General features: G+C 53.0%; 2 protein-coding genes across 2 annotated transcripts; both read right to left on the reverse strand.

Moving 5' to 3' along the window:
* Positions 1-609: 609 nt before the first annotated feature.
* CTRU02_200135 (ketol-acid reductoisomerase) lies at positions 610-2,087 on the reverse strand (the record flags this gene model as incomplete). Its single annotated transcript, XM_036723254.2, has 5 exons — positions 610-637; positions 706-1,373; positions 1,433-1,711; positions 1,774-1,805; positions 1,880-2,087. 5 exons carry the CDS (start codon positions 2,085-2,087, stop codon positions 610-612), a joined length of 1,215 nt encoding a protein of 404 aa, XP_036585043.2.
* Positions 2,088-3,262: 1,175 nt separating this feature from the next.
* CTRU02_200136 (chitin synthase) lies at positions 3,263-7,585 on the reverse strand (the record flags this gene model as incomplete). The annotated part of the gene is made up of 8 exons (XM_070203641.1): positions 3,263-3,415; positions 3,481-3,770; positions 3,830-3,917; positions 3,974-4,099; positions 4,594-4,618; positions 4,668-4,867; positions 4,911-7,430; positions 7,508-7,585. The coding sequence occupies 8 exons, from the start codon at positions 7,583-7,585 to the stop codon at positions 3,263-3,265; spliced, it is 3,480 nt and encodes a 1,159-aa protein (XP_070062223.1).
* Between the last annotated feature and the right edge of the window lie 5,531 nt (positions 7,586-13,116).

Raw genomic sequence — 13,116 nt, forward strand, 5'->3', positions numbered from 1 at the left:
AGTCGAACTAACAACGGTCTGTCATCATCTCTACAAATTTAAACGAGACGTAATGGGACAGCTATGAAAGAGGGCGATTGATGCACATTTTACAAGTTGCGAAGCCTCCCGACAATTGGCGGCAGCGGCGGCCTCCGATGCACATGTTAAATCCTCGCAACACCAGGAAACTCCATTTTCGTCCCCGCCAGTTGCCAAAGTTTACAGACAAACATGGGGCCATCAAATCGGGTCGCAATGGGCAAGATAACGCTAGCTACAATTATCGAGTCATTTCCTTCATGCAGGGACCAACCTTCTTTCGTTTCTCCTGAGGCAGGCCAATGCATAGACACACACGCACACAATCACACACGCACACGGAACAGAATGCGAAGAGCACATTCGAAGCAGAAAAATGAATCGTCGAGTGACTTTGACGTAAAATGAAATGGTATTGAAGGATCCCAAAAGTCCAAGATGCAAACTTTTGAACCGGGCTCCCAGATCCCCAAGAATCCGGTTTATAAGTACAAAAGTTCCCCGTCTCCCCAGCACAGTGGTTAGGAAATAGCCGTTCCGAGTAAAATTTTTTCCCCGCTCATCATCTAAAAAACAAGGTCGAACCGTTTACTTCTGGTTCTCGGGACGCAGAGAGCTGTGAGAAAGAATTGTTAGCTAGGTGTCTTCAAGTGGTTGAGGTGGGGTATGTGGATGTAGACGTACCGGACGGCTCTGCCGGCTCTCCAGATCTCCAGGTTGCGGATCTCCTCCATCTCAGCCTCGAACTTCTGGCGGTAGTCCTTCTGGCCGTTGTACTCGAGAGAACGCCTGGTCTCGGAACCATCCTTGACGGCGTCGTAGAGGGAGTTGAAGACGGGCTTCAGGGCGTCCTTGAACTTGGGAGTCCAGTCGATGGCACCACGGCGGGCGGTGGTGGAGCAGGCCTCGTACATCCAGTCCATGCCGTTGGCACCGATCAGGGGGTACAGGGACTGGGTAGCCTCCTCAACGGTCTCGTTGAAGGCCTCGCTGGGGGAGTGGCCACGCTCACGGAGAACCTCGTACTGGGCGAGGAACATACCGTGGATACCGCCCATAAGGCAGCCACGCTCACCGTAGAGGTCAGAGTAGACCTCCTTCTCGAAGGTGGTCTCGTAGAGGTAGCCGGAGCCGATGGCGACACCGAGGGCCTGGGCCTTCTCCTTGGCCTTGCCAGTGACGTCCTGGAAGACGGCGAAGGAAGAGTTGATGCCACGACCCTCACGGAAGAGGGAGCGGACAGTGCGGCCAGAGCCCTTGGGGGCGACGAGGATGACGTCGATGTCCTTGGGGACGTCGACGTTGGTGACGTCCTTGAAGACGGGGGAGAAGCCGTGGGAGAAGTAGAGGGTCTGTTGGAGGTGTCAATTTCACTGAATTAGCTTGCCAATTGCGAGCTAGATTAACGTACCTTGCCCTTGACGAGCTGGGGCTTGATGGCGGGCCAGGTCTCGCTCTGAGCGGCGTCGGAGAGCAGGTTCATGACGATGGTACCGCGGGAGATGGCCTCATCGACATCGAACAGGTTCTTGCCGGGAACCCAGCCATCCTGCTGGGCGTCCTTCCAGGACTGACCGTTCTTGCGGACACCAACGATGACGTTGAGGCCGTTGTCACGGAGGTTAAGACCCTGGCCGTGGCCCTGGGAGCCGTAGCCGATAAGGGCGAGGGTGTCGTTCTTGAAGTACTCCTAGAGGGATTGTTAGCTCCAATTGACCATTTTTTTGCTCAAGTTGCTCGATTGTGACTCACCAAGAGCTTCTCCTGGGGCCAGTCGGCACGCTCTGTGACAAAACAGTTAGCAATTAATCTCTCGCCAGTCATTTTTCAGGGACTCGCTGGGTCGTCTATTCCATACCGTAGACATCCTCCTTGTGGCCAGCGAAGTCAATGGTCTTGACACCGCGAGTCTGCTGCTGGGCAGAGCCGGCGAAGGCCTTGGAAACCTGGGCAGAGGCGCGGACGAGGCTGCGGGCAGCAACGAAGGTGCGCTGCTGGGTAGCAGGCTTGGTCGCCAATTGGCGAGCCATAGGGCGAAGCGCCTTGGAGAAACCGCGGGAGGCCATTCTGAACTGTGGTGTTTTGGGGGGAGAGGGGAGTGGAGAGGGTATCCGTACAAGTCGTTTGTAAGGAAGAAGAAGAAGAAGAGGAGGAGAGATTGGAATTGATGAGAAAAGACAGAGTTCACTGATGGGAAAAGGCGTTTGGAATTGGGAAATTTTTTACTGGACAGTGACGGGCGAGCTGACCCCCGACTTCGGCCCAGCTTGCCTCGTTGGTGGGCTGGCCAGCGTCGTCTGGCCTATGCCTGTGGTGGGGAAACCTTCAGAAGCGTCCGGGGTTCGGTAGGGGGCGGCAAGGGGCCGTCAAGTGGGAGGGCGGGTACTGGGGACATTGGAGAAAGCAGGGCCTTTGCTGCCACCACGGGGTAGCCTGTACTTGAGCCGATTCCTATTTGACAGCGACCTTACCTAAGACCTCGCGGAGCAATCAACGTTATTGCCGGCGAGCGCGGGTGCTGTGGGGCAGCGAAGCCCACCACGCCGACTTCGTAGTCCAATCTCCAGCTGGGAGTCATACACGATGGACCGCTGCGGGCTCTCACCGACAGCCACCTCGCCGGCTACGGCCTCTAGCTGTGCCTGCGGTAACGGCCTGCGTCCAACACTTTAGGCTGTCGGACCCTGATGACTCCTCTCTCGTTGAAGCTGTGACTCTTTGCGTGCTTGCTTGGCTGCTTGGTTGCTTGGTTACTTGCCTTTTGCCAGGAAAAACATGGTCCTATGATTGGTTTGATCGGTTCCTTCGTGTCAACACAGTAACGTTTTTTGCATTCCAGACACTGCTCATTGATTCTCAATTGTGTTTCACACGCTCCCGCATATCATCTGTCTGTTTGCTCTACTTGCTCCATTTTCCTCCGCTGACCGAGCACCCAGCTCGAATTCCATACTCAACCCCCCGCTGCAGATCTTATCTCTTCTAGCCAGATTGAATGGATGCCTTTGCCCAATATTCGCCTTCTGTAATTCGTAAATCTGTATATCCATGAACGCCGGACGATGATGCTTTGCTGCAATGCCCACCGGCCCTCCGAATGCGCACGTGCCGTCCCCCGGCCACAAACTGTCTACCGGCCACTGGTATTCAATAGACCTTGGCCTCCCCGGCCTTGTCTCAAGGGCCTAGCGTCCAGGGCTCAAGCTACAGGTGAGGAAGCCGCAAACGTGTCTAAATATTCTTATTTGAGCACGCGGTCGTAGTTCACGCCCTTTACGGTACCACCTCCCATTGCCGTCCGGACGTTGCGCTTGAAGCCCTCGCGGTTCAGTCTCAGGTCTTCGGCCGCTTCCTTGTTTAGAGGGTCAGACGCGTTCGGCTCGAGGAAGAGGAACTGCAGTAAAACATCAGTCAGTCAAATTCTTGATCTCTGATACATGCATGACTGTCTCAGCTTACCTGCAATCCGACGATAACGGCATTCAAGTTCAGCACCGGCTTCCAGTCCTCACGCAGGATATTTAGGCACACCTTGCCTTCCAGGTCGATATTGGGGTGGTAGATCTTCTCCTTGCAGCGGACTTTTGGCGGCTCGTGGGGGAAATTTTGGTTAATGTCAAAGCTGAATGTAAAGCGTCCGGTGCGGTACATGCCCTCGTCGGGCTCGATCGTAAGGGTGAAATGGAGGATGTCGTCAGGATCAGGGAAGTCTGTCTTCATTGTAGAGCCAAGAGAAAGTTCCGACAAGTCTAGCAACACCACTCGTGAGCGAACTAGTCGTCAGACTTCAGTCATGGGGCCGTCTTACCTTTCTGCACCCGCAGCTGCGCTGCTGTCACCTTCTTCTTCTTACCACCAGCAGCGTCGGCATTTTCGGCCTTCTGCTGCTCCTTCTTCTGTCAGGAGAGTTAGTGATATGTTTTTCCCCAGTACTTTTCGACAGCCAACGCACCATAGACCAAATCTTTAACATCTTGACGGATCTCTGGCGGAGGAGGGGAAATGCAGATGGGGTGTTTTGGGCGGGGCAGTCGCAAGAAAGATGAAGGCGGGAAAACGTCAAAAGGAGGTGCGCAACCTGAAAAGAAGCTCCTGGCAGCCCCGATTAGATCTTGCAGGCTATGATATGTCAGCCGGAAGGAAAAGCTGTGCCTGTTGTGATGTTGCGATTCTTGCCACAGCGAAAGGCAGCCTTGGGCGGGCCGACTGGGCACCAGTCAATGCGGTCACATCACTTCGCGATAAGATAGGGTCAGAGCCTGGTTCTGCCGGGGATCTACCGGCCCCAGTTTTCCTACCAATAATGGAACCAACCAACAAGGTGCTTTTGCCTGAGCGTCTATCAATTCGGCTCACTGATCAGGTGATCCAAAGTCTGGACATTACACTTCCTCATCAATCAAATAAGTCCAGTTTTGCATTGTAGAAATCATTTTCATTTCGTGGAATAGGATAATCGAGTCATGTAAAAACGCCCGGAATGCTACTAGTCGAATACTACTTTTACTGACCTTTTCGGCCACTTCATGAAGGATCTGCCACGTCCCGTGCCCTTTATTATCAAACACATACCCTGAATTCAAACACCGACAGATTCCTAGAAATGAGCCAAAGACAGTGAGAGTACAGTCTTCCCTCTGGTATACCATACAACGACGTCGAGACGTCCAAAGCCTGCCTGAACACCTCTGTTTGGTCTGGTTACCTTCTGGCGAAGCAGCACATGATACCAGTCCTGCCCAAGAACCACAAGAAGCCGAAGAAACGGATCAAGGACAGCACGGCAGTGGAGTACAGCAGGAATGCAAAGAAGGAGGCGGTACGAGATGATGCGTTTTTCTAAAATCTGTTAGTCCAGAGATTCCGTGAGGATTGATAAGATAACTTACGCCAATGCCAAACGAGTCGAAGTTATCGCTCGTAATGACGATGATCAAGAACGTGTTAGAGAAGAGCCAAGACACGACCAGACCGGTACGGAAAGACTTGTACGAGTCCTCAAGATCAGGCTTCTCAACCTCCTCAACCTCCTTGAAGGGCTCCAGGGCACGTTTAACAGTGGATTCGAACTGACTGTCGATATCCTCTTGCGGTTTGTCGATTTCTTCGACGACGGCTTCGTCCTTCTCACCCTTGCTAACTTGAGCAGAGGGAAGTGCCTCGGCCTTGTCTGAACCCTTGGTACCCCAGGACACATCGTGCCAGTTGTTGAAGGCGTAAACCATGAGAATGTTGATGTAAGTCGACATGAGCACCAGGTAGTGGGGGAACGAAGTGAACATGTGCCAGGGGTCGAGGTACATGAATGAGGCGAGGAAGTTGAGACCGTAGATAGTGACCAAGGCGACAAGAATAACACCAGCAGCGTTGGTACCACCGAAGAAACTCCTGACAAAGTCCTCGCCAGAATCGAGACTGATCTGCTCTCCAATAGGTGTCTCGAAAGCCTTGACAACCAAGTACATGGAAAGAATCAGGATGTATGACTGGATGAGACCAAAGACGATGAACGAAGCGATGTACGTGTACTTGGAGCCCTTCGGTCTGTTACCCAGAGCAAGAATGAACTGCAGGATAACAAAGGCGAGATACAAGTACTTGAGGAGGGCGTTGACCATAGGCGTCGCAGTGTCACCGAAAGGCCAACCGTGACGTGCCACACCCGGATCGTCTGAGACAACAGGATTTCCGACAAGATCCATAATAACCGTTGTTGTCAGGTAGTAAGAACCCAAACTGAACCACGTGAAGAGAACCTGGAGGATATTGTAGATGAGCTGAACATGGAAGAAGATCATGCGGATGATGTTGTGGCCGGACTTGTACATGCGGCCGAAGTGCATGAGAGAGTAGAGAGAGGCAGCGAAAGAACCGTTGAGCCAACGACGACGCTGGGAGATGAACTCCGCAGCACCTTCGGGCACATCAGTCTCACCCTTGGCAGCCTTGATGTAGGACAAATGCCACTTCTGGCCAGCCTTGGCGACCAGTTCGAAGCAAAGAATACGATCTTCGGCCAAGAACATGTTCTTCTTGAAAATGTTCATTCCGTCGATACCCTTCTTACCCAGAATCTTAGACAGTGTGTGGTCACCGTGGAAGTACTGCTCCAATGGGCGACCCATAATTGCGCGGAATCGGTAGGCAGAGAAGGCACCGGGCAACACAGAGACGTATCCGAAGGATGACTCCAGAGGCTTGTCCAGAATGTTGGAAATCTTGTACTCGAAGTTCTGGACAGCAACGAGGGGGTTGAGCAGCTTCTTGCCGCCCTTGCCCAACATGGCGTGAATTTCACCACAAGCACCACCGAGGTCCTTGTCGTTGTAGAAGCCTTCCCAGAGAGCAAGCAGCGATCGGGGGCTGGGCTTGGTACCAGCATCGAGGAGAATGCAGACCTCGGGGTTCAGGATGCGACCGAACGCGTTGAAGAGCCATCTGTGGGAGTTGATCTTCTTGGTGTTCTTCTGCTTCAGACAGAAAATGAACTGGACGGGGGGAAGAGTTGACGGGCCATCGTCGACGGGGCGAATGAGCTGCTGATTAGGAGTGACGGACAGTTGGGTGGTGTATTCGAAGACGTGAGCAACAGTCTCCTTGCCATCAACGTCCTTCTTCACAACACCATCTTGGTACACACCAATGGTGGCCAGAACGTCCAGTACGTTCTTGTCAGTCTTGTCAATACCGTCGAAAACAAGACAGACGACGATTTTCTGCCAGGCGGGGCCACCCTTGTTCCAGAAGGTGGACTTCTTGAGGTTGACGATATCGCGGATATTTTGCATAACACCGTGAAGTGTACGGGACAAGAGAACCTTGTCTTCGTTGTAGTAGGTAACGGCGATAAGGAGCTCAGTGTGCCGGTTATACATTCTAGGCCGCAAGTCGTAACCATTCTTAAGGGTAAAGTCATTAGGGTCGCAAGTAGCGGCGGTGTAGCGCATCTTGTGGAATTCCTCGCTGCCGCCCTCAACATCGCGGTACTGGGGCTGAACAGCGTTCTTGATGGCACTGGGGACGGGGTAGTCAATACTCAGGACGGAGCCCTGAGTAAGCTTGATCTTACGGGTCGCGTAACGCTTCAGACCGCCAGACTGGCCACCGGGCTGCTGTCTTCGGACCCAACTTTCGTCGGCGTCGACAGTGGAAGCAGGACGGCCATAGCCAAACCCGCCATCTCCAGTGTCAAGCTCGGAACGGTAGCCGCTAGCGAAGGCTTCACCGGGAACTGGTGTTCGCGCGCCGGCGCCAGGAGCGTATGATTCTGACAAACTGTATGCGGAAACTGGGCGGCCAGGCGTTTCGGCAGGGCCTAGGTGGCTCTCATAGGGAGCTACTGGGTGAGGGTCTCTCAACAGAGACTGGCCGGCATCGTCAACTCCCTCATCTTGGGGCGGCATGTGGTACTGGAAAAAAAGGCAGGCAGGTTAGCGGGTTGAGAAAAAAAGACAGTCAAGTCGTTGATAAAAGGTCTAAAGCTTACTCTACCAGAGCCAGGAGGAAGGTCCTGCATATTATGGCCGCCTTCGTACTCGTTCCCGTTCCCCCCGCGATACGCCATGATTGCTGCCGGTGAGCACAGAAATAGCGAATGCTGATAGTGATACTGGCAACAGTCGGAAAGGCTTTTCCCAGAATGGTGGTGGGCGGATTAGGCAGGGTCGATGATGTTCGTCTCCCAGAAAAAAAAACACTCGGAAAGTAAACAAGACCCAGGTCAGGTATGACGGGATAGGGGAGGAGTTTTGAGGTGTCTCGGTTTGTCGCAAACAAAGACCCTGTAGGTAGGTGATGTGTGGGCGTGAAAGCCACAACCCCGGTAACGAAAGGTAAACCGAAGGGTTAAAGAAGGATGAAAATTGATGAGAGGGCTAGGGGGGCAAGAGGAGGAGAAGGGGAGAAGGTGGTGATGTAGGACGGGGCAGCAAATGGTTAAAAAAGGGTCTTACGGGCTGGCGGCCTTGCTGATGGGGATGGGATGGGAAGATTTGGGTGTGGGAGCGGTGCCCAGTGGAGGATGGCTTGGATGGATCAGAATAGCATTGGGATTGGCCCAACTGGGCTGAGTGTGGACAGCCTAAGCCGCGGTGACGGTGAGCTCCTGCCTTGTGTCTGTCCAAGGAGGTACATGAAGTGGAATAGGAGAAGTCACTTTTGAATCCCCTCCCCCAGTCCTCCTTCCTCTGCGCTGGCGGGTTTGGCTATACCACGAAGTAGCTGCTGCAACCCCCATTGCAGAGCTGTAGGTACATGCGAAGAAGTACCTGACCCTGTAGCCCGCCCCATAATGCTCACCTCACGTCAACACAAACTGGGGAAGCTGTGGCTTAGCGCTGCCTAGTACCAGGCATCGCGCTGGCCGTGGTGCTGCACGATGAACAAGACAATACAACCCGAGGATGCACACAACTATCAAACAGGGACCATTGACCTTGGTCAACAAGCTCGAGCGGAACAAGAAATTCGGACCAGCCCACCCTGTCCACAGCCTTTGATGTACACATCAGAGAATGTCAGTGCACTGAGATCAGCCTACCTAATTAGTGACAGACAACAGATGGGCTGGCTGGGAATGGCTGGTACAAGTCTCGTCCCCAGGCCAGCGGGTGGTCCGTCCCGTGTTGTGTGTCCCCTTTTTTTTATTATTTTTTTTGTTCGTAGCTGGCAGCCAGAAGCCAATGCCGTGGGTTGCTACCCACTCCATCGCCTTCCAACCAAGCCTGGATGAATAACGGCAGAAATAACAAGCAACTTGCTGGGGATGAAAAAAGAACTCCACCTGCAAGATGTCCATCACGAGCGGTCAATCCAGCCAGTCACATCGCCATAACAACGGCAGTCGAAAAAATAAAACCGGGTCTTGACCCAACTACGTCACGTCTCCTCCAACCGAAACCCCCGGTCGTTGCTCCCTTGGCCCTTGCATCTCGCGTACCCCTTGAGCTCGCACCTTCAATCGGTCCATTAGGGATAGGATCGACTCCAGAAACACCTGGCAATTAATGCTCAGTCACCCACCTAATGCCCTTCAATAGGGGGATGTAACAGCGATCACAGAAGGCGAGGCAGCCCAGCGACTAGCTACGATACTCGGCCAGAAGCCAGCACCAGTCACTCGAAAGTGTCATGGCTCTCTTGCTGCTGAAAAAGGAGAGAGTAAAGCTAAAAAGACGCCATTCCTCAAATCGGCATGTGTCGTGCCACTACGAGCATCAGCCGTAATCCTTGGCTGTCATTGAGGTTGACCGCCCGAGAGCCTGTGCAGTGCGGTGGCAGTTCGCGGTTCGGATGGGTACCGGCCGGTGGCTTGGCTTCTGCTTCGGAAGCATCGATTTTGCTGTGTATTCAGCTCTTTTTTTTTTTTTTTTTTTTTTTTTAATGTGTCCCCTTTCATCTCATCTTTGGCTTATTTTACGGGAGAACTCGCACTCAGCACCTGGCAAGCAGGCATCCGCACAGAGCAGAGTACCCATCTTACTGCGGCTACCTTGTCATCAGGAAGCTGACGGGAGACCAAGCCCAGCAAGCAATATGCACGCTGACTGACAAGCATTCCCGAGGGTGTCCCGTTCCTGAGGAACCACCCGCCAGGATGGCAGGAAATGGTCCCCTGGTTGCGAAATTGGTGAGCACCATCAAGAAAGCCAGGCTTCACAAAAATGCAGACCCTGAACAAGGCGGACGCATTTAAGAAGGGACATTGCGATGTTAACACCAATGCTGCCGGGACCCTCCAACATCTAAGTGAGACGCGTGTACTTACTAACACTCCACTTCTGTTCCAGGATCTTGTAGTTTCCACAAACACTCTGAAACGCCTCTTCGCCCTAGCCAGAGACTTGGCTTTTCCAGCTGGCTTGTTCCTTCCTTTCCAGTGTCCCACTAGTGATCATCGTCAAGTCGACCTTAGGCTTCCATCAGCACCAGCAAGCTACAGACTCCCTTGATCATTTTCTCTCTTCCCCCAGATGGCCCTTATCTGAGAACCTACCCGCTTGTTGCATGTTGAAATATTCTGCCTGGTGCACTAATTTCAACCATTGCTGGTTCACTAACTGGAACCCGCCATCCAACAGCAGCTCTGACAGTCTTCCAGGAGGCTGTTTCCACCAGCCGGCCTAGATTCCCCATTCGTTCAGCCCCATGTCTCGAACTTGTTCATCATTGTAATGCCTGATCCTCTCCTGTTTCTCCTACTTCCTTTTGCTGCCTCGCCCGGCAACGACACCCCGTTTTCTCTTCATCCGCCACATAATGCGTCGCAGCGGCAACAACAGGACTGGATTCCATCCGAGCTTTCGTTGCGTGCGTACGTACTTCCCCGTATGATCCGAGATTCGGGTTTGGTTTTTTTTTCCCCCTTCCCACTTCCCCTTCTTTGCCGCTGCCGCTGCCGTTCGTTGCCTGCCTACTGTTTTTTTTTTTTTTACGGATACGGAGGCTAGCTTCTGCGATTCGCCCACCAAAAAGCCAAAAATAGTAAGATTGGGTTGGGGCTGATAGACGGGGGCTGAGGCGGTGCTCCACCTAGCCGAGCCTCTGCCTCATATCGAATGGTGCGGTGCAGGACTCCGTACAGCAAAAGCATCTTCGCCTTGTGAGAGACAAGATGCCAAGTATCTGCAAATCAAAAGCCTTGATTGGCGCTAGCACTCAACCGTGATGAGACAAAGAAGCTCGTCTTAAGTCAGTAACGCCTGCCACCACCTCGCCTCTCTTCGTGGTCGCGGCCAGTTCCGGAGTTCGTCTTCAGCCATAAGCCATAAGCCGTCAGCCCCAGGTGCCGTTCTACAGCTTACATAGGTAGTACTTTCTAGGCACATACATGTATGTATGTACCTTTGCAAGCGCTGACTGTACACATGCACGAAGATTGAAAAGGCAGGGTCCCAGTACCTTTGCTGTCCGGTCTGTCCTATCAATTAGCTCAGCAACACTGGTTTGTCCCCAGCTTGCATGTTCCGGAGGGGCGGCGACCGGGTCCTCCAGAACCGATGGTGAGGGAGCTGACTCGGACTGCCATTCATCCTCTGCGGCCCGGATCCAGCTCGGTCACTTTCCCGACCGCAGACTCAAGGTGATGGATTTTCAGCCTTGGAACGACGCCCGAGAGAAGCCTCCGCCGCGTTCATCTCTTGCGCTGCCGTCGATTTTCTCCACCAGCGTTCGGGCGCTGAGGAAGAAGGACTCCCTTTTGTGGTCACTCGATACGTCGGAGTATGTTCCCCAGCGGGTTCCTGGCACTCGGCTCCGTCTGCAAAATCTCGTCTTGCCCCTCTTGTTTTTTCTTTGTTTTTTTGTTTTTTCCCTTTTCTGCGTAATTACGGACATCTGCCTCGGCCACAGCACAGCGGGTCGGCAAAGGGCAGAATCGAGATTTTATCGGCAAGGCCATCGCAGCAGAGTGGCTGGAGCACTTTAAGCGGTGGCGCTGGTTGGTGGAAGTTTGCCAACTCCACGATCCTCAGCCCTGGCAGGATCCTCACCTTCTCACACCGTCTTTCTCACTTCTTGTTTGGAGCCTCCACTTCAGCGGACCTTTTGTAACAAAAAGGGATATTGCTCGTGGGTGTGATCGACACCCTGGGGATAAGGGCTTCCCGCAACTCAATGCTATGACCGTTAACCGAAGTTTGCTGATGTTGTTGGGTTCGGAAGCCGGATTGGCTTTCGGGAGCAGACTCTCGCTGTCCTTGTTGTTGTTTTGGCCTCCAAGGCTTCACCCTGTGCGGGATGTGGTGGATAGCATGATGCTGGGACTATAACAAGCCCGATCAGGATCAGTAACCAAAGCCGCGGAGGCGAAGCCGAGCCTCGACTGACGTGTCTTGGAAACCGAAGAGTGATCATGCGTCAGTATGGGAGGGTTCACGGTTGCAACATCGGATGGAGGCCTCGAAAAAGTCTGCTTGAAAGGCACGTGCCACATTCTAGATGAACGTGACAACCTCAACTCATGTTGGACCTCAGCTTCCTGACTCATGTCTAGCCAACCCGCGGAGCTACAAATAAAGCACAGGACCGCCGGTGTTCGCGATGGTAAGAGCTTTATCTGCTGAGCGGCGCTGGCATGAGCAAGTGCTTCCTATCGCCTATAATGTTCTCAGGTTGGGTCAAGTCGACTTCAACCGTTGCAGAAAGCTTACCTGGAATCCTACAAGACGTGGGTAAGTCTGGGGATGCCGATACCCTACAATTGAGAACCGCAGGCATACCGATCGATATGCAGCATGAAGCAGAGGCCACCGCATTGTCATTTCTCTATATTGTAATTTGCATCAACGAATAACCTCTACAGTGGTTCAATTGATTGGCCGATATGTAATCTTTCGCCCAGCTGTACGCCTCAGAAACAAGAGATGTATGCCGATCACCTACGTCGGCTACTATCATCCATCCCAAGCTGGTCAACAACAGACAAACCTACTATCTCGCGTCATGCGTTCGTGCCGGGACCTGCTTGACTTTGGGTTGTTTCTGGCCTGGGCTTCGGGGGAAAGGGGGGGAGAGGAGGGGGGCGGAAAGTCAATCCTCGATAAACGAGTTCATCCAGTCATTTCGCTGTCATGAGTCGAGGCATTTTTTTTTTTTTTTTTGAGTTTACAGGCAACCCCCCCTTGCCTCCCGTCAACACATAAACTCTATACAACATTTCGTCCAGACTCCCCTTCCCTTTCATATGCTTTCGTCATTTCTGACCCAGGAAAAAGAGCATGAGTGAATATATAGCCAAGGTTGAAGTAATGACGCAAACTGCTACTCCTATCGCATTTCGATACCTTCCACATTTCAATAACCACATTGCTGACCCATATTCTACCGCAGAGTGAGTGAGGCATGACCTGGTGCCCCCGGGCGGTGGATATCCTGGTATATCTCACGAACATGCTCGGAGAGGGGGGGGCCAGAGATATCAGAAATGACCAAAGAGATGGGCTCTTTCGATCAGTGGAGTCCGGGACGCGGGGAAGACGGGAACTAAGGTCTCGACCCCCTTTCCCGTGTGGACGTAGATCGCGATGATGCGAGAAGTCTATCTTTCGCCTAGGAGACTGGGCGATGCATCTCCGGATGTGCCGGATAAGCTAGCGG

Source organism: Colletotrichum truncatum (genome assembly GCF_014235925.2).
Source record: "Colletotrichum truncatum strain CMES1059 chromosome Unknown Contig_0001, whole genome shotgun sequence".
NCBI lineage: Eukaryota > Fungi > Ascomycota > Sordariomycetes > Glomerellales > Glomerellaceae > Colletotrichum > Colletotrichum truncatum.